The sequence below is a fragment of the Salvelinus alpinus genome, chromosome 28 (genome assembly GCF_045679555.1).
Source record: "Salvelinus alpinus chromosome 28, SLU_Salpinus.1, whole genome shotgun sequence".
Classification (NCBI taxonomy): domain Eukaryota; kingdom Metazoa; phylum Chordata; class Actinopteri; order Salmoniformes; family Salmonidae; genus Salvelinus; species Salvelinus alpinus.
The window spans coordinates 11,419,693-11,441,630 of NC_092113.1; the positions used below are offsets into that span (position 1 = coordinate 11,419,693).

The 21,938-nt window shown below is 43.0% G+C and overlaps 1 protein-coding gene across 4 annotated transcripts in view; it reads left to right on the forward strand.

The window, feature by feature from the left end:
• Positions 1–2,240: 2,240 nt before the first annotated feature.
• The window catches only part of LOC139557168 (ral GTPase-activating protein subunit beta-like), a 41,399-nt gene continuing 21,701 nt past the window's right edge, over positions 2,241–21,938 (forward strand). For 2 of the 4 annotated variants that reach the window (XM_071371614.1, XM_071371615.1), the window contains exons 1-11: positions 2,241–2,404; positions 3,146–3,352; positions 3,749–3,951; positions 7,352–7,518; positions 10,332–10,518; positions 16,573–16,704; positions 17,197–17,375; positions 19,031–19,179; positions 19,420–19,645; positions 20,635–20,670; positions 21,534–21,735. In XM_071371614.1, coding sequence (XP_071227715.1) covers positions 3,176–3,352; positions 3,749–3,951; positions 7,352–7,518; positions 10,332–10,518; positions 16,573–16,704; positions 17,197–17,375; positions 19,031–19,179; positions 19,420–19,645; positions 20,635–20,670; positions 21,534–21,735 — 1,658 coding nt within the window. In that variant the 5' untranslated portion in view covers positions 2,241–2,404; positions 3,146–3,175. The remainder of the gene's footprint in view (positions 2,405–3,145; positions 3,353–3,748; positions 3,952–7,351; positions 7,519–10,331; positions 10,519–16,572; positions 16,705–17,196; positions 17,376–19,030; positions 19,180–19,419; positions 19,646–20,634; positions 20,671–21,533; positions 21,736–21,938) is intronic. The other 2 variants (XM_071371616.1, XM_071371617.1) reach the window with 1 other exon arrangement.

The window sequence follows — 21,938 nt, forward strand, 5'->3', positions numbered from 1 at the left end:
AATCTGTCCACACGGGAATACAGCGATAAGCAGACCGCGTGCCTCCCAGCCTTTGGGAAAATGACTCCCATTGTTATGGCGGAGACAAGACCATCTCGTCATTATATACAGTATTTCTGGTATAATTCACTTTGAAAACCAAATGTATCATGCATGATATGTAGAGACTATTTAAATGATTCCTCACGAAACCCAGACAAAAAAGACCATGACTTTTGGGATTTCCACGAAATGTAATCTATAGAATAGTCCGTCGGAGGTAGGATTGTTGACCTATATTTGACATTTGTTTCTAAAAGCATTATTGCTTTTAAGCAAATAATTGAACAAAGTTAGCATATTTATTATATTTTGACCTTACCCAGGCCTCCTTTAACACGCTATAGTGTTTCATTTGTAGGTGCTACAAAGCAAACATTGGTGTCACAATAAGCTTTACTGCTTGCTCTGGTAATATGAGTAGTATTTTGATTTCTCCCCCCAAAAATGTACATTCATTTATGAATATTGAAAAATGTAAACATGAATATTCAAATTATAAATGTGTTAATTTAGGTAATTTTTCAATAGATTGTTGAACATAATACACTCTAAGGTACATCAAAGTTCCACTGGGATCTCTGCTACTTTTCGAGTTATGATCCAATTTCCAAGCATTACCAACAGTGAATGTGTAATTGGATCCAAAATCGTCGCCCTCTGCTGGTGATTTGCAAGATGTGCAATGATACAAGTAAAAGGAGAGCTGTGATTGGTTACATTGGTAACATTGCCTACTATGCCAATTTCTCTGTATAAAATGGGCCATAACCATAAAACTAGCAGAGATCCCACTCTGGAACTTTGATATGCCCGTAGATTATATTATGTTCAACAGTATATTGGAAGATTTGCCAAATAAAACATTCCATATCCCCCCATCACTCTACTCTCCTGAGAGTAGAGTTGTTATCTTTACGAAGAGCGAGTTTGTTCTGCATGCAGTTCCAACTGCACTGAACAAAAATATATACAAAACATGCAACAGTTTAAAAGATTTTGCTGGATATTGGCGGGAACTGGGACACACTGTCGTACAAGTCGATCCAGAGCATCCCAAACAGGCTCAATGGGTGAGATGATCGAGGACTACAGAAAAAGGAGGGCCGAGCACGCCTCCATTCTCATCAATGGGGCTGTAGTGGAGCAGGTTGAGGGCTTCAAGTTCCTTGGTGTCCACATCACCAACGAACTAGAATGGTCCAAACACACCAAGACAGTCGTGAAGAGGGCACGATAAAGCCTATTCCCCCTCAGGAGACTGAAAAGATTTGGCATGGGACCTCAGATCCTCAAAAAGTTATACAGCTGCACCATCGAGAGCATCCTAACTGGTTGCATCACTGCCTGGTATGGCAACTGCTCGGCCTCCGACCGCAAGGCACCACAGAGGATAGTGCGTACGGCCCAGTACATCCCTGGGGCCAAGCTTCCTGCCATCCAGGACCTCTATACCAGGCAGTGTCAGAGGAAGGCCCTAAAAATTGCCAAAGACTCCAGCCACCCTAGTCATAGACTGTTCTCTCTGCTACCGCACTGCAAGTGGTACCGGAGCGCCAAGTCTGGGTTCAAAAGTCTTCTTAACAGCTTCTACCCCCAAGCCATAAGACTCCTGAACAGCTAAACAAATGGCTACCCATTTTTACGCTGTTGCTACTCTCTGTTTGTTATCAATTTACCTCTACCTACATGTACATATTACCTAAATTACCTCGACTAACCTGTGCCCCCGCACACTGACTCTGTACCGGTACCCCCTGTATAAAGCCTTGTTACTGTTATTTTATTGTTGCTCTTTAATTATTTTTTATTTTTTAACATTAACATTCAATTCACTGGTGGACATTCCTGCAGTCAGCTTACCAGGTAAATTGACTATTTCAGCTCATGAAACATGGGACCAACCCTTTTATGTTGCATTTATATTTTTGTCCAGTGTAGTTTAGGCCTATATATTTTATTCACCTGTGAAGTTCCTAAACCCACTATTATTTGTGGGGTGGGCATCTACCATTATGTGTGTGTGCCGTCATCTGCACCTATCTTGGATGAAAGCCATTTAACTTGGAAGTTGCTTAGACCTGATTGTTCTCAGTGCAGGGAAAGTTCACAAGGAATGAAGCCACTCATTGTCCATGTGGACAACCTGTTTTCGACTTCCCCACATGGGGCGCTCATTCAACATCGTCTTCCTCCCGTTGCCAATGACAGCAGTCAGCTGAGGATTTTGCATTACTTGATTCAGTGTAGCCAAAGCAGCACCGTAGTCCTCTCGCCTTGACATTGTTGGATAATGCCTAAATTGGGATAGCTAGTGTTGTGAGGACAAGTCACCTTGTTATGAAAACCATTTTCCTTGGAGCAGGTAAATGCAAAATTCCTGTAGCTTGCTTCAATTTATTGAGCAATACGTAACTTAGCTAGCAACAGCTAACGTTAGCTAGCTATTAACAGTAGGTAACCACTGGTGCTCTTTCAGTAAATGCTAAATTAGCTTACCCTTTACAGGAATTAGCTAGCTGGTAAACGTGAATAAGCTGGTAAGATTTGATTATTTGGTCACTTCACGACGAATTGGTTAGCTAAGTAAATGGCAGTGCTAACAGCTAGCCGTTAGCAATTATTATTATTGATGAGCGGAATAGAAAGGTTAGCTAGCTAGCGTTGCAGATGCTTCCTGGTTCGAGTTGCTACGGTGGGGTTAGCTCAGGTTAACTAGCTAGCTAGCAGGCTGTGTTTCCATAACGTTTCAAGTATGAACCATAACGTTACCTAGCCATCTACGCGTATGCTAATATTTAGCTGGCCTGGTCTTAGCTATGTAGGTAACGTTAGCTAGTAACGTTAAGGTTAATGCATATATTATCTCCATGATACAGATCGGTAACTATCTCTAACGGGTATTGACGCCCACTTTTCGCTGTCAACCATTTAGCTAGCTAGTTCTGGCTGGAGTCAAATGATCAATAGTTAAGGTATTTTACTGCCTTGCACCTACCAATTCCTTCCCCACACACACAAAGGCAAAATGACAGTCTTGCAACATCTTCACCATATTACTAGGAACCTAGCTAATGAGCTATATTTATGCTCATTGATTGTGCAGGTGGAAACAGTAGAGTGGAGCCGCTACACAATGTACTCAGACTGGCGCTCGCTGCACCTAATGGTGCAGAGTGACCAGGGCCACCTCAGTGTCCTGCACACGTACCCTGGAGGCGTGGGGTTGGAGGTGGCCAACGCAGTGGTCAAACCCCTGGTGACGGCAACCATCCCCATGGCCACCGAGAACATCCTCAAGACGGACAAAGAGGTGAGGGATGGACAGAGAGCATTGTCATTGATGTGGGGTAGAAGCAGCACCTTAGTCCTCTAGCCTTGACATTGTTGGATAGAGTTCATGGGGCCTTTCTGCATGAGGCTAACCTGGGTGCCGTCTGTCTGTTTCTGCCTTAGCCAACTTGTTGTTGTCTTGCCAAGTACAGGCAGCATTGAAGCATTGTTGGATGCAGAAACAGTTCTTCGACCCCAATTTGTCACATTAGCAGTGCTGGCTCAGATGTTTTCTTTACGCTGTCCATTGCAGCACAGTAAGCGCAACTATGGAGGATACGTTACCAGGCCAGCCCAGTACACGTCGGTTTGGTTTGGCACGTTTTAGATAGATAATGTGAATCGGGCATAACTGTCTCTTTGACTCTGGTTCCAGGTGAAGTGGACCATGGAGGTACTGTGCTACGGCCTAACTCTTCCCCTGGAGGGGGACACGGTGAAGCTGTGTGTGGACGTGTACACAGACTGGATGATGGCCCTGGTGACGCCCCGGGACTCCATTCCACAGCCGGTGGTAAAGGAGCCCAACCTGTACGTCCAGACCATCCTCAAACACCTCTACAATGTCTTCTTACCCAGGTACAGCCACAGTTGAGCTGAGCGTGCACGCATGCACTCAAAACACACACACAGGGTTTCCGTTATGACAATGTAGCACCGACATTTGACAGGCAGCATTTTAATTTACCAGACATTTGAGAAATATACCGGACCCATATGCATTTGATGTGTAATCTGATTAGGGCGTCCACCCACAGTGCTCAGAATGACTGAAATCACATTTACATGATGGTAATTCATCTTAACAGAACATGCAAGTAGAGGATGTAATGACTTGTCCTTAGCGTACACTTTGAAGATGTTAGAATAACTGTCCACATTTAATTTTCCTCAGCTAACAAGACGAGTAACGAAAAGGAAAATCACGGGGAAGCTATATGTTTGGGGAATCACTTTTTCACCATAAAAACGCACCTTTATAATAAAGCATTACATGCATCATCGCGATCTATGTAAAATAGCATACTATTCATAATGTGATGACTAGTTTGAATCATCATTTAGGCGAATAATATAACTTAATCACTGGTCGCAAAAAAAGATGGCTGAGCCTCGGCTATAGGCTGTATCAGATACGTTTCTGCTTTCTTTGTACAGGAAAAACTAATTTTCATGAAATTCTACCACATTTTATATGACTGGAGATATTAGCAGAATACTTTTTAATATTACAAATTCCTGGGTAGCCTACTCTGCTAACACTGACATGCAATCAATAAAAAATAAATTGTCCATATAATAGGCCCACGAGAAGGGGAGACACAAATAGAATATGACGTCCATCTAAACTGGAGGAGGAAATGATTGTCCAAAAACAAACTTAAGTAGCACTGACCCAACATTGATAAAGAGTGAATATGCGCATTGTGCACTCACCTGGGATATGGCCGATGCTCTCCGCTGATGCCAATAGGACAGGCTATAGGTCTACTGTTGTTCGCTCAATTAAGTTGAGAATTTTGTTAACTTAAAGACAGATGAGTCTTTTCATTGTCTTCTCTTTACAGCAATAGCCATTTGCTTTCCAAACTACACTACATAACCAAAAGAATGTGGACACCTGCTCGTCGAACATCTCATTCCAAAATCATGAGCGTTAATATGGAGTTGGTCCCCCCTTTGCTTCTATAACAGCATCCATTCTTCTGGGAAGGCTTTCCATTAGATGTTGGAACATTGCTGTGGGGACTTCTTTACATTAAGCTGCATTAGTGAGGTTGGGCACTGATGTTGGGCGATTAGGCCTGGCTCGCAGTTGGTGTACCAATTCATTTCAAAGGTGTTCGATGGGGTTGAGGTCAGGGCTCTGCAGGCCAATCAAGTTCTTCCACACCAATCTCGACAAACCATTTCTGTATGGATCTCGCTTTGTGCACGGGGGCATTGTCATTCTGAAACAGGAAAGGGCCTTCCCCAAACTTTTACTACAAAGTTGGAAGCACAGAATTGTCTGGAATGTCATTGTATGCTGTAGCATTAAGATTTCCCTTCACTGGAACTAAGGGGCCTAGCCTGAACCATGAAAACATCCCCAGACCATTATTCCTCCTCCACCAAACTTTACAGTTGGCACTATGCATTGGGGCAAGTAGCGTTCTCCTGGCATCCGCTAAACCGAGATTCGTCTGTCGGACTGCCAGATGGTGAAGTGTGATTCATCACTCCAGAGAAAGCTTGGCATTGCGCATGGTGATCTTAGGCTTGTGTGCGGCTGCTCGGCCATGGAAACCCATTTCATGAAGCTCCCAACTAACAATTATTGTGCTGACGTTGCTTCCAGATTTAGTTTGGAACTCGGTAGTGAGTTTTGCAACCAAGGACCGCTTTAGCACGCGGCAGCCTTGTTCTGTGTGCTTGTGTGGCCTTCCACTTTGTGGTTGAGCCGTTGTTGCTCCTAGACGTTTCCACTTAACAATAACAGAACTTACCGTTTGCCCGGAGCAGCTCAAGCAGGGCAGAAATTTGATGATCTGACTTGTTGGATCCAATGACGGTGCCACGTTGAAAGTCACTGAGCTCTTCAGTAAGGCCATTCTACAGCCAATGTTTGTCTATGGAGATTGCATGGCGGTGTGCTCAATTTTAAACACCTGTCAGCAACTGGTGTGGCTGAATCCACTAATTTGAAGCGGTGTCCACATACTTTTCTATTCCTGCAATATGCCTGGCTGGGCCTCTACAGTCGCAACTCAACAATCATCTATTTTGTATTTGCAGCATGTGCTGCCCAAATTGCACGCGCTGCCTTTCCTGCCGACTGTAGGTAAAAGGCTAGGGGAAGCAAATTATCATCTGTGGCCAAATCAATCTTTAGTTGCCTATTTTGAATAATTTATTTTATTTCTGTATAGACAGGAGTTGGCTAATTTAGGCTATATAATTTTGGCAATTATATTTACTTATGGAAAGCTTAGCTTCCCTAGCCTTAGGCATAGTAGACGGCATGTCCATATGTCAATCTACTATCCCCCATAGTCAAAAAAGTTTACCTATTCTATTGGTCAGCTTGACGAGAAAGAAATAGCCCAAGAAGATTCTGGGACAGTTGTGGGACGATAGATCCCAAATTCATACAACCAATAGGCCTAGGCTAAACTTTTTTTTCTTTTTTTTAAGCATTGAATCAGATGTAATGGATCGGAACGTTTAGCTTCAAATGATGAACTATTGTTTCTTAACATTATTAGCGCAGCAATTCGCAAAAGGCAGTAGGCTATGCGTGAAAAATATCATATTTAATAAAACTTTAATGTTTCAAACAATTAAGTAGCTATATGTTTTCAAAATGTTTACTGCCTCCATCTCATTGCAAAGTGGTGTGACGAACGGATGAAGCCTGTCCTTTCCTTGCCTATGTATTTGACTGGCGAATGGGAAGTGCACTTCAATTACCAGTTGAGAAATACAAATATTAGCTATTTTTAATCGTGGCCAAAAAAACTGTTTTTAACACAAGATTACATTTAGAATTGTTGTGCAATGATTGGGCTTATAAAAGTCCTGTCTGACAGATTTTCCGCTAAAGGCTCTGTATGCTGTGTGTGTGTTACATAAGATACATAGCGAATATACACGCGGAAATTTAATTCCACAAAATTATGCAAATTAACCCATAGATAAGCATGGCCGGTTAAATGTTTTTCAACAAATGAATAGGCTAAAAAGCATTATTTTGCCATGGATTGTTTTTTTGGGTGACAATGGGCCAGTACCAATTTTATTTATCAGCTTTTTTAACAGATTTCTAATATATATTTTTTTAAATATTTTACAGCTGGCTATTACCGGTTAACAGAAACCCTAACCCTAACACTCACACATAAAACGCATACGCACTCACTCCCTCAAACACTCTTCTCTATTTTCTTCTACCATACCCCCCTTCTCATACCCCCACACACCCTTTCTTCTCTCTCAGGCCGGAGCAGTACAGTCTGAGCCACATCCGGCTGTGCCAGCAGGTGCTGACGGCAGTACAGAAGCTGGCCAGGGAGTCCGTCTCCATGGTGAGAGAGACCTGGGAGGTACTGCTGCTCTTCCTGCTCCGGATCAACGACACGCTGCTGGCCCCGCCCACCATCGGAGGTCAGCCCCGTCTCCACACCACAACTCACGGTTTCCCAGGGTCATGTTCATTAGGGCACACAACGTTTTAAAACATTTTGTAACAGAAAATGAATGTTTCTTGTAGGACAAGTCCATGTAGTCCCTCCCTGTTTATTTTTTTACATTTGTGCCTTTATCAGATTGTTCATATCTTAGCCCTTTTAGAACTTTGGAATAGATGGTCTGACCATGGCCCCAGTAAAGGCGTAGTATAGCAGGGGTTTGACTGACTCTGGAATTAGACATCTGTTCCACTGCATAACATGACTTATCTGTGTACTGAAAGTCCCACATTACACTACTTTTCAGTTTAACCACTGACTGCATCTGTTGAGCGAATTATGTGTATCCGATTTGAAATGGCTAGCTACAGAGCCTTCAAACTATTCACAGCCCTTGACTTATTCCACATCTTGTTGTTACAGCCTGAATTTAAAATAGATAACATTTAGATTTTTTTGGTCACTTGTCTACACACAATACCCCATAATGTCAGTGGAATTATACATTTTTACAAATGAATTAAAAATGAAAGGCTGAAATGTCTTGAGTCAATAAGTATTCAACCCCTTTGTTATGGCAAGCCTAAATAAGTTCAGCAGTAAAAAATTGCTTAACAAGTCACATAAGTTGCATGGACTCACTCTTTGTGCTATAATAGTGGTTAACATGACTACCTCATCTCTGTATCCCACACACAAAATTATCTGTAAGGTACCTCAGTCAAGCAGTGAATTTCAAACACAGATTCAACCACAAAGACCAGGGTGTTTTTCCAATGCCTCACAAAGAAGGGCACCTATTGGTAGATGGGTAAAAAATAAAAAAAAGCAGACATTGAATATCCCTTTGAGCATGGGGAAGTTATGAATTAAGCTTTGGATGGTGATCAATACACCCAGTCACTAAAAAGATACAGGCGTCCTTCCTAACTCAGTTGCCAGAGAGGCAGGAAACTGCTCAGGGATTTTACCATGAGGCCAATGGTGACTTTAAAAGAGTTACACAGTTTGATGGCTGTGATAGGAGAAAACTGATGGATCAACAACCTTATAGTTACTCTACATTACTAAACCAATTGTACAGAATAAAAATATTCTAAAGCATGCATCAGGTTTGCAACAAGGCACTAAAGTAATACTTCAAAAAAATATGGCAAACAATTAACTTTTTGTCTTGAATACAAAGTCTTATGTTTGTCAAATCCAATCCATTACTGAGTACAACTTTCCATATTTTCAAGCATGGTGGTGGCTGCATCATGTTATGGGTATGCTTTTATTCGTTAAGGACTGGGGAGTTTTTCAGGATAAAAAATAAATGAAATGGAGCTAAGCACGGGCAAAGTCCTAGAGGAAAACCTGGTTGTCTGCTTTCCACCAGACGCTGAAAGATGAATTCACCTTTCAGCCGGACAATAACCTAAAACACAACGCCAAATCTACACTGCAGTTGCTAACCAAGAAGACAGTGAATGTTCCTGAGTGGCCGAGTTAGTTTTGACTTAAATCAGCTTGAAATTCTATGGCGACTTAAAAAGGGTTGACTAGCAAAGATCAACATCCAATTTGACAGCCCTTGAAGAATTTTGAAAAGAATAATGGGCAAATATTGTACAATCCAGGCGTGCAAACCTCTTAGAGACTTCCCCAGAAAGACTCAGAGCTGTAATCGCTGCCAAAGGCGATTCTAACATGTACTGACTCAGGTGTGAATACTTATTTAAATGAGATTTTTGTATTTAAATACATTTGCAAAAATTTCTACAGTAATGTTTTCACTTTGATATTATGGGGTATTCTGTGTAGATGGGCGAGCAACAATCTGTTTTTAATCCATTGTGAATTCAGGCTGTAACAAAACAAAATGTGGAATAAGTCAATGGGTATGAATACTTTCTGAAAGCACTGTAGTTACCTGTGCTAGTATTGTTCAATTGGTGACGTCACTCTCTCTGAGACCTAGAAGTAGCTCTGCAGTTCAACGTCAGTAAGACCAAGGAGCCGATCGTGGACTACAGGAAATGGGGGGTGAGCACGCCCCCATTCACATGGACGGGGCTGCAGTGGAGCGGGTCGAGAGCTTCAAATTCCTCCGTGTCCAAATCACTAAGAACTTAAATGGCCCACATGCGTGCAGTCGTGAAGAAGGCACGGGCCCTTAAATCCTCCAAAAGTTATACAGCTGTACCATTGAGGCATCTTGACTGGCTGTATCACTGCTTGGTATGGCAAATCCGCCCTCGATCACATGGAGCTACAGTACAGAGGGTGGTGCGGACAGCCCAGTTCATGTATTTTATTCTTATTTTTGCACGGTCTCTATGCACACTCACAGGGCTCTACACACTACGTATGCTGATACTCCACACATACAAATGTGCCCTTGAGCCAGGCACATAACACTAATTGCTCCAGTGTCGCATTTGATAATGGCTGACCCTGCCCATGATCCCAGACTTCGAGGGTGTCTCAGGGGGAGGTGGGATATGCAAACAATACATTTCCATCCACTTATACATGTGTGAAACAGGACAAATATAAGTTATCGATGTGTTCAGAGGGTCCCTGGTTCGAGCACAGTTTGGGGTAAGGAGAGGGACAGAAGCAATACTGTTACATAAGCATATTATTTTTATTATTCTAGAATTCATTTTATTTATTTGAGTAACTAGAAATAGATGGCCTAGATATTCATTTGAGTATTTAAACATAAATGATTCTCAGCATCCCGATGAGCTTGACGTATCCTGTTAACCTTTGACCCTCTCCCTCTTTTGCCCCCGTGCCTAGTGGGCGTGGCAGAGAAGCTGGCGGAGAAGCTGATGGCGGTGCTTTTTGAGGTGTGGCTGCTGGCGTGCGCCCGCTGCTTCCCCACGCCGCCCTACTGGAAGACTGCTCAGGAGATGCTGGCCAACTGGAGGCACCACCCACCCGTGGTGGAGCAGTGGAGCAGGGTGGCCTGCGCCCTCACCTCCAGGTGACTTACTTATCCTGATTGGGAGAGGGATTTAACCTGCTCTTAGATCTGTTTGTGCTCTTGCAAACTCCATTGCTGTCATTGCAATGTTTGGCATGACAACACCTTAAGGAGTTGGCTGGAGGGGAGAAACAGACTGGCACCCAAGCTTAGAGGGTTGAGGTTCACAAACAGAAGGGCCCGGTTGCGCTAGCATTGCTAAGGAAAACCAACGCTAGCAGGTGACTGATGATTACCCACTTTTTGGGGGGGTGCATGTAACATGTAACCTGGGGGTTCTTTTCTTTCCCACTTTCTGAAGAGCTTATTTTCAATGTGTTGTGTTCCTTTGTTGGTATTTATTTAGACACTCAAAAAATACAAAACTTGAGTACCATTCTGTTCAATTAGTTTGGATTAAAGATAAAGACCGTTTTGTTCGGTGAGCACTATAGTATAGGGGTCGTTCCACGAAATGATTCCCTTTGATATTGTAAGTAGAAATGGGGCACCAATATAGAATTTTAAAAGCCTGTTGTATTAAATGAAGTGCTTTTTTAATTTAGACCACATGGAAAATTCAATACATCTGCAATAAAGACTTGCTAAAGTGCCAAGATTCAGCTTTGACATGTCCCTCTGACTTTTAGAAGGATTTTAACCCACTTAACCCCAACATTTCGAGTTTTCACCATCAGTGTAAAGTCGTAGTAATTTTGTCTCTTTGACAGTCATTTCTGAAGATTAGTGATTAATTTAAGTCAAAAAGGCTTGTCCCTTCTAAGGTCAACCCTGTTGTGAACTGAACTCTCTTTTAATATGGTAAATACATTCCATTTAAAAAAACTTTTTTTCAAAAGAAACATTCAACATCTAATAGTCAAATCATAGTGGAAAAGCAGGTGACCTGGTTCTACTTTTTAGAAAATGTTCTGGTGGTTGAAAACTGAATGGGTCCAGCATAACACGTTAACCCTGTGTACAAAACATTAGGGACACCTTCCTAATATTGAGTTGCACCCACACTTTTGCCCTCAGAACAGCCTCAATTCGTCAGGGAATGGACTCTACAAGGTGTCAAGCGTTCCACAGGGATGGTGGCCCATGTTGACTCCAATGCTTCCTTCAGTTGTGTCAAGTTGGCTGGATGTCCCTTGGGTGGTGGACCATTCTTGATACACGGGGGAAACCGTTGTGTGTGAAAAACCCAGCAATGTTGCAGTTCTTGACACAAACCGGTGCGCCTGGCACCTGCTAACATACCCCGTTCAAAGACACCCTCTGAATGGCACACATACACAATCTGTGTCTCAATTGTCTAAAAATCCTTCTTTGACCTGTCTCCTCCTCCTTGATCTACACTGATTTGACGTGGATTTAATAAGTAACATCTGTAAGAGATCATAGCTTTCACCTGGATTCAACTGGTCAGTCTGTCATGGAAAGAGCAGGTGTCCTTAATGTTTTGTACACTCAGCGTATAGGCAGGCTAGAAATGTTTTGTGAAGGTTTTTTTGTGAATTGCCCCTCCCTGTTGCACACAAGCTTCCATTTCCTCTGTCACAAGGGGATTTATGGCTGATTTAAGATCTTCAACCCTGTTACTTTATTTGGCACTTAGATGCATTATACAGAAATCGCTCCACCATTTCCTGGTTGCTACAATTCTAATAGTTTGCCTAATTTCAGTTTGTGACAAAACAAGCAAGTATAGTGTAGATAATCATTTTACCATTTAAACTAGTGTAAAATCTTTTCAATATCCAATAATACTGTATTTTCAGCTGGTGTACAAAACCGAAAGTAAAAGACACATAAATGAAACGGGAAGCATAGAAATGGCGCACATAGAACAGATCTACCGCTTCTTAGACTTGGTTTCAATGAGAGAGATCTATGTGAATTTGGTCGCGTTGCCCAAACAGTTAGATATTGCAGCTTTAATGGGTACTTACTATTTTTATTTTTTTTAAACTTTTTTATTTGAGATTGAAAAACAAGTTGAGCATGTGCTCTTAATGACAGAATGTAAAAATGAGGTCAAAAGTTTAAACACCTACTCATTCAAGGGTTTTTATTTTTACTATTTTCTACATTGTAGATGTAGAATAATAGTGAAGACATCAAAACTATGAAACACATGGAATCATGTAGTAATCAAAATATATGTTATATTTGTCTTCAAAGTAGCCACCCTTTAACTTGATGACAGCTTTGCCCACTCTTGGCTTTCTCTCAAGCAGCTTCATGAGATAGTCACTTGGACTGCATTTCAATTAACAGGTGTACCTTGTTAAAAGTTAAGTTGTGGAATTTCTTTCCTTCTTAATGCGTTTGAGCCAATCAGTTGTATTGTTTTAACTAGGCAAGTCAGTTAAGAACAAATTCTTATTTACAATGACGGCCTACCCCGGGGCAAACCCGGACGATGCTGGGCCAATTGTGCGCAGCCCTGTGAAACAGCCTGGAATTGAACCAGTGTCTGTAATGACACCTCTAGCACTGAGATGCAGTGCCTTAGACCGCTGCACCACTTGGAAGCCCAGTAGGGGTGGTATACAGAAGATAGCCCTATTTAGTAAAAGACCTAGTCCATATTATGACAAGAACAGCTCAAATAAGCAGAGAGGCACGACAGTCCATTACTTTAAGACATGAATGTCAGTCAATCCTGAACATTTCAAGAACTTTGAAAGTTTCTTCAAGTGCAGTCGCAAAAACCATCAAGCGCTATGATGAAACTGGCTCTCATGAGGACCGCCACAAGAAAGGAAGACCCAGAGTTACCTCTGCTGCAGAGGATAAGTTCATTAGAGTTAACTGCACCTTGGATTGCTGCCCAAATAAATGCTTCGGAGTTCAAGTAACAGACACATCTCAACATGAACTGTTCAGAGGAGACTGGATGAATCAGGCCTTCATGGTCGAATTGCTGCAAAGAAACCACTCCTAAAGGACACCAATAATAAGAGACTTTCTTTGGCCAAGAAACACGAGCAATGGACATTAGACCGGTGGACATCTGTCCTTTGGTCTGATTAGTCCAAATTTGAGATTTTTGGTTCCAACCGCCGTGTCTTTTTGAGATGCAGAGTAAGTGAACGGATGATCTCCGCATGTGTCATTCCCACTGTGAAGCATGGAGGAGGTGTGATGGTGCTTTGCTGATGACACTGATTTATTTAGAATTCAAGGCACACTTAACCAGCATGGCTACCACAGCATTCTGCAGCGATATGCCATCCCATCTCGTTTGTGCTTCGTGGGACTATCATTTGTATTTCAACAGGACAATGACCCAACACACCTCCAGACTGTGTAAGGGCTATTTGACCAGGAAGGAGAGTGATGGAGTGCTGCATCAGATGACCTGGCCTCCACAATCACTTGACCTCAACCCAATTGAGATGGTTTTGGATGTGTTGGACTGCAGAGTGAAGGAAAAGCAGCCAACAAGTGCTCAGCAGCTGTGGGAAGTCCTTCACGACTGTAAGGAAAAGCCTTCCAGGTGAAGCTGGTTGAGAGAATGCCAAGAGTGTGCAAAGCTGTCAAGGCAAAGGGTGGCTACTTTGAAGAATCTAAAATATATTTTGATTTGTTTTACACTTTTTTGGGGTTATTACATGATTCCATATGTTTTATTAAATAGTTTTGATGTAGAAAATAGTAAAGATAAAGAAACCCTTGAATGAGTAGGTGTGTCCAAGCTTTAGACTGGTACTGTATTATATATGTTAATTGTTACGAATCCCTTTGGCCCGACAATCTGGGGGGGGATGGTAATGGGACCCGTAACAACTCACGCAAATGATAATAGTGAAAACGTAACAGTGAGAACAAATAACCACGACAACTTAAAATCTACCGTCAAACTCAGGGTTTATTAGTAAACACACGGTAATGGGGGGGGGGGGGGGCAGGAAAAGGGGCTGAGCTGGACCCAAGGAATGAAACAATAAGCATCCAAAAACACCCCTAAGCTAGACTAGCCTATTTCAACAACAGCTAACCAAAAATACAGTGGGTGGTCCGCCCAGTTCTAACTAGTGTATTTAACAAAGTTTACCTACGGGTAGTGTATGCCCATGGGCGAACTGTCTGGTTACCCCCTTTTCCCACTATCAAAGAAACACTCAAACACCATAACAAAAAACAATACTCACAGGTAGGAACAAAGTGACATGTAGTTGCAAACCACACAATGGATCTACAGACATATGGCATTGACAGAGAGATTGAGCTCCAGAGAAAAACAACTGATAGGGTTTTTAAACCAAGGGAAAGGAACTGTGATTGGGTAAGGGAAAAGGAGCAGGTGTCTTCTGATTAGCGACTGATTGATGACTGATTGGGGAATGATGATTGTCACCTGTGAGTAGGGGAGAAGGAGAGAAAAGAAATACACACAGAACACTTGTATCCGTAACATTAATTTACCAAGTTACACTACCCAAAAGGGACTCATTTCGTGGAACAACCCATAGGCCGACTTAATTTAATTTTACAGTGGTCCTCTTTGCTCTTCAATGTCAGAAGTGGTATTATTTTAGCAGTTTTAATACCTTCCACTCTCCTGGCTTACTGTGTGGGTGCTCTGGTGTTGACTTAGTAGCTGTTCTAAAAGCTACTACCTAGACATCTTGTCCCTTGATTTGCATATCCAGTGAGTCAATTTGACTATTGGATTACTGTCTGGCATTGTACCTTTCCTGTAATGTAGCTAACCAGTGGTGGAAAAAGTACCCAATTGTCATACTTAAGTATAAGTAATTGATACCTCAATAGAAAATGACTCAAGTAAAAGTGAAAGTCCCCTGGTAAAATACTACTTGAGTAAAAGTCTAAAAGTATTTGGTTGTAAATATACTTAAGTATCAAAAGGAAATGTAGTTAGCATCAAAAGTATAAATCATTTCAAATGGCTTATATTAAGCCAGGGGCACATTCCAACACGCATTTGTGCTTAGTGAGTCCACCAGATCAGAGGCAGTAGGGATGACCAGGGAGGTTCTCTTCATAACAACGAACCCAAACCGGCTGCGCGCATGTGCCATCGTGCGCTATCGTGCATACATTTATTTTGTCCCCCTACACCAAACGCGATCACGACACGCAGGTTAAAATATCAAAACAAACTCTGAACCAATGACATTAATTTGGGGACAGGTCGAAAAGCATTAAACATGTATGGCAATTTAGCTAGTTAGCTTGCTGTTGCTAGTTCATTTGTCCTGGGATATAAACATTGAGTTATTTTATCTGAAATGCACAAGGTCCTCTACTTCGACAATTATTCCACACATAAAATGGCCAACCGAATCGTTGTCATCTCTCCTTTCAGGCTTTTTCATCTTTGAACTTATATGGTGATCGCATCTAAACTTTCATAGTATTACCACGACGACCGGCAAAACAGTTTGTCTTTCAATCACCCACGTGGGTATAACCAATGAGGAGATGGCACGTGGGTACCTGCTTCTATAAACCAATGAGGAGATGGAGAGGCAGGACTTTCAGCGCGATCTGCGTCAGAAGTAGAAAGGAGTTCTATTTTAGCCCTTGGCATCGCAGACGCTCGTTGGCGCAATAATTGAACAACATGGATTTCAAAATGTATTTTGTGACGCTCGCGCATGCGACGTGTCAGGTCTGGTCAGCATGTAAGTGCCTGAATTAGACCATTTTCCTTTCCTGCTAAAAATAAAAAATGTGAAGAGTACTTTTGGGTGTCAGGATAAATGCATGGAGTAAAAACTACATAATTTTCTTTAGGAATGTACTGAAGTAAAAGTTTGAAATATAAATAGTAAAGTACAGATACCCCCCCCAAAAACTGAAGTAAAAATACTTTAAAGTACTTCTTAAGTACTTTACACCACTGTAGCTAACCTCTGAAGTTTTCAGTTGGTTCAAAAAGAACTGAGAGCAGAGAAACACTATCTGCTATTTCATTTTGCAGGAAGTACCACTATCAATTTAAAACATAATGACAGAGAGGAGGAAATGGGCATACTAAATTGTGTGTGTATGTGTGTCTGCATGTGCGTCTTGTCTGTGTGTTGACTTTCCACCCAGACTGTTGCGGTTCACCCACGGCCCCTCGTTCCCCCCGTTTAAAGTACCTGATGAGGATGCCAACCTGATTCCAGTAGAGATGGACAACGACTGTGTGGCTCAGACCTGGTTCCGCTTCCTCCACATGCTGAGGTAGAGAAGTTCTGGGCCTATATCCACAAAGCATCTCAGCGTAGGAGTGCTGATCTAGGATTTGTCCACACAATCTTATTCATTGTGATCTAAAATTCAAAACTGAAACAAGATCAGCACTCCACCTTTGAGACGCTTTGTAGATACGGGCCCTGGTGATATCCTTACATGCCCTCTTTTCCTCATCTACTTTATTTCTTGGCCACAAGAAATTGGGTCGTATTAATTATGCACCAAATGGAAGAAATCGAACTGAAACATTGAGGGAACTGGACCAATAAGAAAAAATGCAAAAATGTTTCCTGTTGCGTGTCCTAATGAATACAACCCCTTTTTTTGTTGCTGTGGCTAATGCCATTCAGTGTTCTAGACATATTTTCCCAGCACATTGTCAACCCCACCCACTAATACAGGTCGGTGTCAGTGAATGAGGCCCTCAGTGAGTGTCAATCCATCCTCACTTCTCTCTCCTGTCCCTTGTGGTTTCCACAGCAACCCCGTGGATCTGAGCAACCCGACGTTGGTGAGCACCACGCCCAAGTTTCAGGAGCAGTTCCTCAACTCGAGCGGCATCCCCCATGAGGTAGTGCTACACCCCTGCCTCAAGCAGCTTCCCCAGATCTTCTTCAGGGCCATGCGCGGGGTCAGCTGCCTGGTGGACGCCTTCCTGGGTGAGAAGACGACCTCCTTCACTCAGGGTCTAGTGGTGTTGCAACACGGTGCACCTCAATAGTCTGAAACCGTGTTGGGGTCAATTCAGGAAGTTAACACATTCCAATTACACTTTGTTTTCCTCATTGAAAGGCAATTAGGAAAGTTGTAATTGGGAATTCAGTTTACTCCCTGAAATGGATTTGACCCCAACCCTGGTCTGAATTAGTTTGCATACAGTATTTGTCAGCAGTTTGAACTGATAAAAAGTGTCAATTTGTGCCTTAAAGGGATAGTTCACCCAAATTACAAAATTACATATTGTTTTCCTTGCCTTATAAGATGTCTATGGACAAGGTATGACATCAATGCTTTGTTTTAATTTTGTCACTGTTTCCACATGCTAATGTGCACATTAGCATTTGGAACAAATCCCATTCAAGTCATGGGCCTGATATTAACATTATTCGTGCATGTTCAAAACATCTGCAAGTGATTTTGTTGAGCTTCACAAACGATTTTTGCTTGCTAATGGAAACGGTGCCAGGGAAACTAAACCAAAGCATGAATTGCTTACTGGGTAAGCCCAGTAAACGGGACATCCTGAGGACATTCTGCCACGTTCCTTAAGGGTTACTGCGCGACGGTATCCCACTGACGTTCCAAGAATGTTGCTTGATGGTCCCAAGGGAACGTTCTCTGTGGGACCTTTGTCTAGTTACCTGTACATTCCCAAGACGTCATTGAGGAACATGCAGGGCCCTTTTAGGACAATCTTAGGACTTTCATTTTACTGGGCCTTAGAACATAGCATGTTGGTCCCAAGGGAACCTTTTTATAGTTCCAGGGATGTTTTTAGGATGTTCTTGGGACGTTGTGTTACGGTCCCCTGAAGGTCAACTTAACGTTCTTTGGACATTGTGTCGTTGTCACCTGGAGGTTTTTTTCTAGTACCCAATTTGTCCCGAGGACATTTTTAGGATGTTCTGTCATGGTCCCCTGGAGGTTTTGTCAAGTCAAACTGGACAAATGGGCTGTTTCGGTTGATTTGATTGTTCAAATGGGTTAAAAAGAGCTGCAAGATGTGACTTGTGCTAGTTGAACTGGCTGTCATTGACAGCTGATGCCACAGTAGCACTGTTCTGTTTTTTTGGGCATAACAAGTTAATTGATACCCCCTTAATAGTCTTATGTTTTAAGTGTGTCAATGAGTCCTGAAAAAGCACATGCACAAGTAATATCGCTCTATAACCTGTCTATTAACACCTATTGGTTGTGTGGTTGGACAAACATGGGGTTAACGCAATCCTGTTTACATGGGATGTTGCTCTCTTACCGCTTAAGAAGTCTTCAAGTTTTGACCTCTTTCTGGTTTCCCTTCAGGTTTTCTAAAACGTGCACTTTTTTTTTCTTCCATTCCTTGAGGTAATCACTGATCTGATCACGTTGAATTAGTGAAGGCGATAGGGTGGAAACAATACCTTTGCTTACAGATCATTGATAACCTCAAGGAAGGAAGGGAGAATCAATGGCATTTCAAAGGTATTGGAACAGAGGCTTGTTTTTCCACTGTAATAGAGGACATTCTATCAGAGGCAGGACACGCCACTGCCATTGGTTATTCTGACTATTGGGTGTGTCTTGTTTTTGGGACCTGCCCCCTTCTCCTCCGCAGGCATATCACGGCCCAGGGTTGACAGTGCCCCGCCCACACCGGTCAACAGACTGAGCATGTCCCCGCCCTCCTCCAACAACACCACGCCCCCACACAGCCGCAAGCAGCGACACACCGTGGTCACCAAAACCGCCAGCAAGAGTTTAACGGTAAGTCAACTGTATAGCCTACAAATCATGTGCATATGTCATCTTGGCCTGTGTACTGTGCTTACATCAGCAGACTTGGTTTCAAACAGAATTTGTTTTCTTCCGAGTACTTTGAGTGTTCAATCTCGCTTGCCTGGAGTGCCGGATAGGGTGGGGTTTGCACTTTCGTGGACTACTCCATTGGGTCAATCGCGCCAGAGCAAGCTCAATGCAGACTAACCCCCCCCCCCCCACATACAGGGCAGTGCAGCCCAGCCGGCCAAAGTGTCCGCGTCCCAGCAGCTGTCGTCGTCACCCACCGTGCTGGCCAGCCCCACCCAGAGCAGTTGGGAGATGCAGCCGCTACCCGCCCCCGCCAGGCCTAAGGTCAACAGCATCCTCAACCTCTTCGGTCAGTGGCTATTTGACGCGGCGCTAGTGCACTGCAAGCTCCACAGCGGCCTCAGCCGAGACCCCAGCATGACTGGTAAGCAATGACTGATCTGCCTGACTGATTGCCTGCCTGACTGGATGGACAAGCTTCTACCATGTGTGTGTGTGGGGGGGGGGGTTGGATGCATGTCTTTGTGTTGGGTTAAGGGTTGGACTTGTGTGTGTTTTGGGTGGAGTGGGCTGGGGTCAGAGGACTGTGGTTTTTCTTTTTTCTCTCTCACTACTTTTCACATCTGCTAAAGCACTGTGTGGAGACCACTCTGATATCAGTTAAATTGACATTCCACTCCACAGAACACTGTAGGATGGAGAATTCAGTCTAGACGCGCCTTTGCGCATTTCCCCAGTCAGTACACCCAATGTCTCCATCTGCAGCGTTGTATTGCAGTGGTCACAAGATTGAATTTATACAGTCAGATAAACACAATGAACTTCTGCATGTCTCTGTGTAGTTTCGTCTTGTGCCTTATGATTGTAGGAGATGACGGGACTATTGTAGGGTTGATTGTCAATCCTGCTCCTGGAGAGCCATAAGCTCAGCAGTGATCTGCCCGATTCGGCTCACCAAGGGCAAGAAGAGATCAGTTGATTTTAAGGGTGGTATTCATTAGGGCTCACAGTCGCAAAATGTTTTGCAACTAAAAATGAACAAGTTCAGGTAGTCAGTCCCTGTTTCAGTCCATTTTCTTCAGTTTGGTGCCAAATAAATATGACCCAGGTGTGATGGCACTAAGCTGGGAGAAAGACCTGCAATACGGCGGTTCTTCAAGAACAGGATTGAGGAACACTGATTAAGCACATGTAGAAAAGGATCATGATGTCCAGGACTGTCTCTTTTCTCGTGTTTTGGTGCTTGTGTCTGTCCTGCATGCTGACTCGTGTCTACCATGTCTGATGTTTCAACAGTTTCAGGGTGAAAGGTCATCCATTGAGGAGGAAAAACACAATTCATGCATTTAGAATGAATTGAGAAAATATTGATATGCTTTGATTTGTCTCTCCACTATTTCTGTTATCTTGCAGCCTCTTTTATCCAAATTCTCCTTTCTTATAAATCTTGTAAGTAGGAGCTGCGGCTTTTCTCTTGACTCGCAGTCAGTTCTTTGAATCCTGCTTTGGTTTAATTTCTCCATGGTCATCATCGCCCATCATTGTTACCTTTTACCCCCACCACCGTCATTTGAGCGTTGCTCCAACGTTCTCTCAATGTTCTGCGGGTTGGAAATGGAATGGGAGCACACAGCCTCGCCACTGTCCCGACATAGCGTTGCCAGTTTGTGACCACACCACCATATTCCATTGACTTTATATCTATCGTGGCACTAACGCTTTTTGGTTTGCCCTGAATTCAGCGCATTGTTCTCATATTGTTTCCCCTCGTGTTGTCAGTTCACTTATACGTTTATAGAATTTTGGTTTGGTGCCTCAATGCATGAAGTAATTGTCTGTACCTTGAGTGACGTCATCATAATGCAAGTACAAGGGAGCTGAGCTGACAGAGATTTTGTGCCGACGTCTTCTCACAACTTGTGTTGGGAAAAGATGTTCACGTAAAAGTTTCTAACCTTTAATTCCATTCACTTAGCCTATGATAAAGACAACACTTTTTATGGCAAACTCTGTGTCAGACGTCCCTCTTTGTGCGCCTGCTGATTTACGTACGTATGTGTAAATGTGTGTGTGTCTGTGCGTTTTGTATCCATTTAGGTTTGTTTTCCTTCTCTCATTTTGTGTCTGCACAGTTTGTGTGTACAGTCTTTACCTCGGTTTGTGTACTTTTAATGTGTATGTGTGTTTGGTTACTTTTCAATGTGTTGTACGTGTGTTTATGTCTTCGTTTCTATTTGTGTGTTTCTATCTGTTTTCACGCGTTCCATTCCGGGCTCCTTTCACTCCTCTGTCTCCTTCTGTCCCCTCCACAGCCATAGCCACTCAGGTGGGTCTGGAGCTGAGAAGGAAGGGATCCCAGATGTCCACCGACTCCATGGTGTCAAATCCCATGTTCGACACCAACGAGTTCCCCGAGAGCTACGAGGCAGGCCGTGCCGAGGCCTGCGGCACCCTCTGCCGCATCTTCTGCAGTAAGAAGACTGGAGAGGACATTCTCCCAGTCTACCTGTCCAGGTAAAACAGCAGTTTCATCCTAGCGTGCTAGCGTGCAGCGCTGCTGTATGTGGGCCTATGTGTGGAGGTATCTTAACTCTGCATTTGTGTTAGTCTTGAATCTGTCAGGCTCCTCATATAGCTACCCAAATTAATATTTTGACCCGCTGCAAGTTCAATCGCTATGGTTCCTATTTTGATCTGAAGAAACGTCTGTCTTTTCC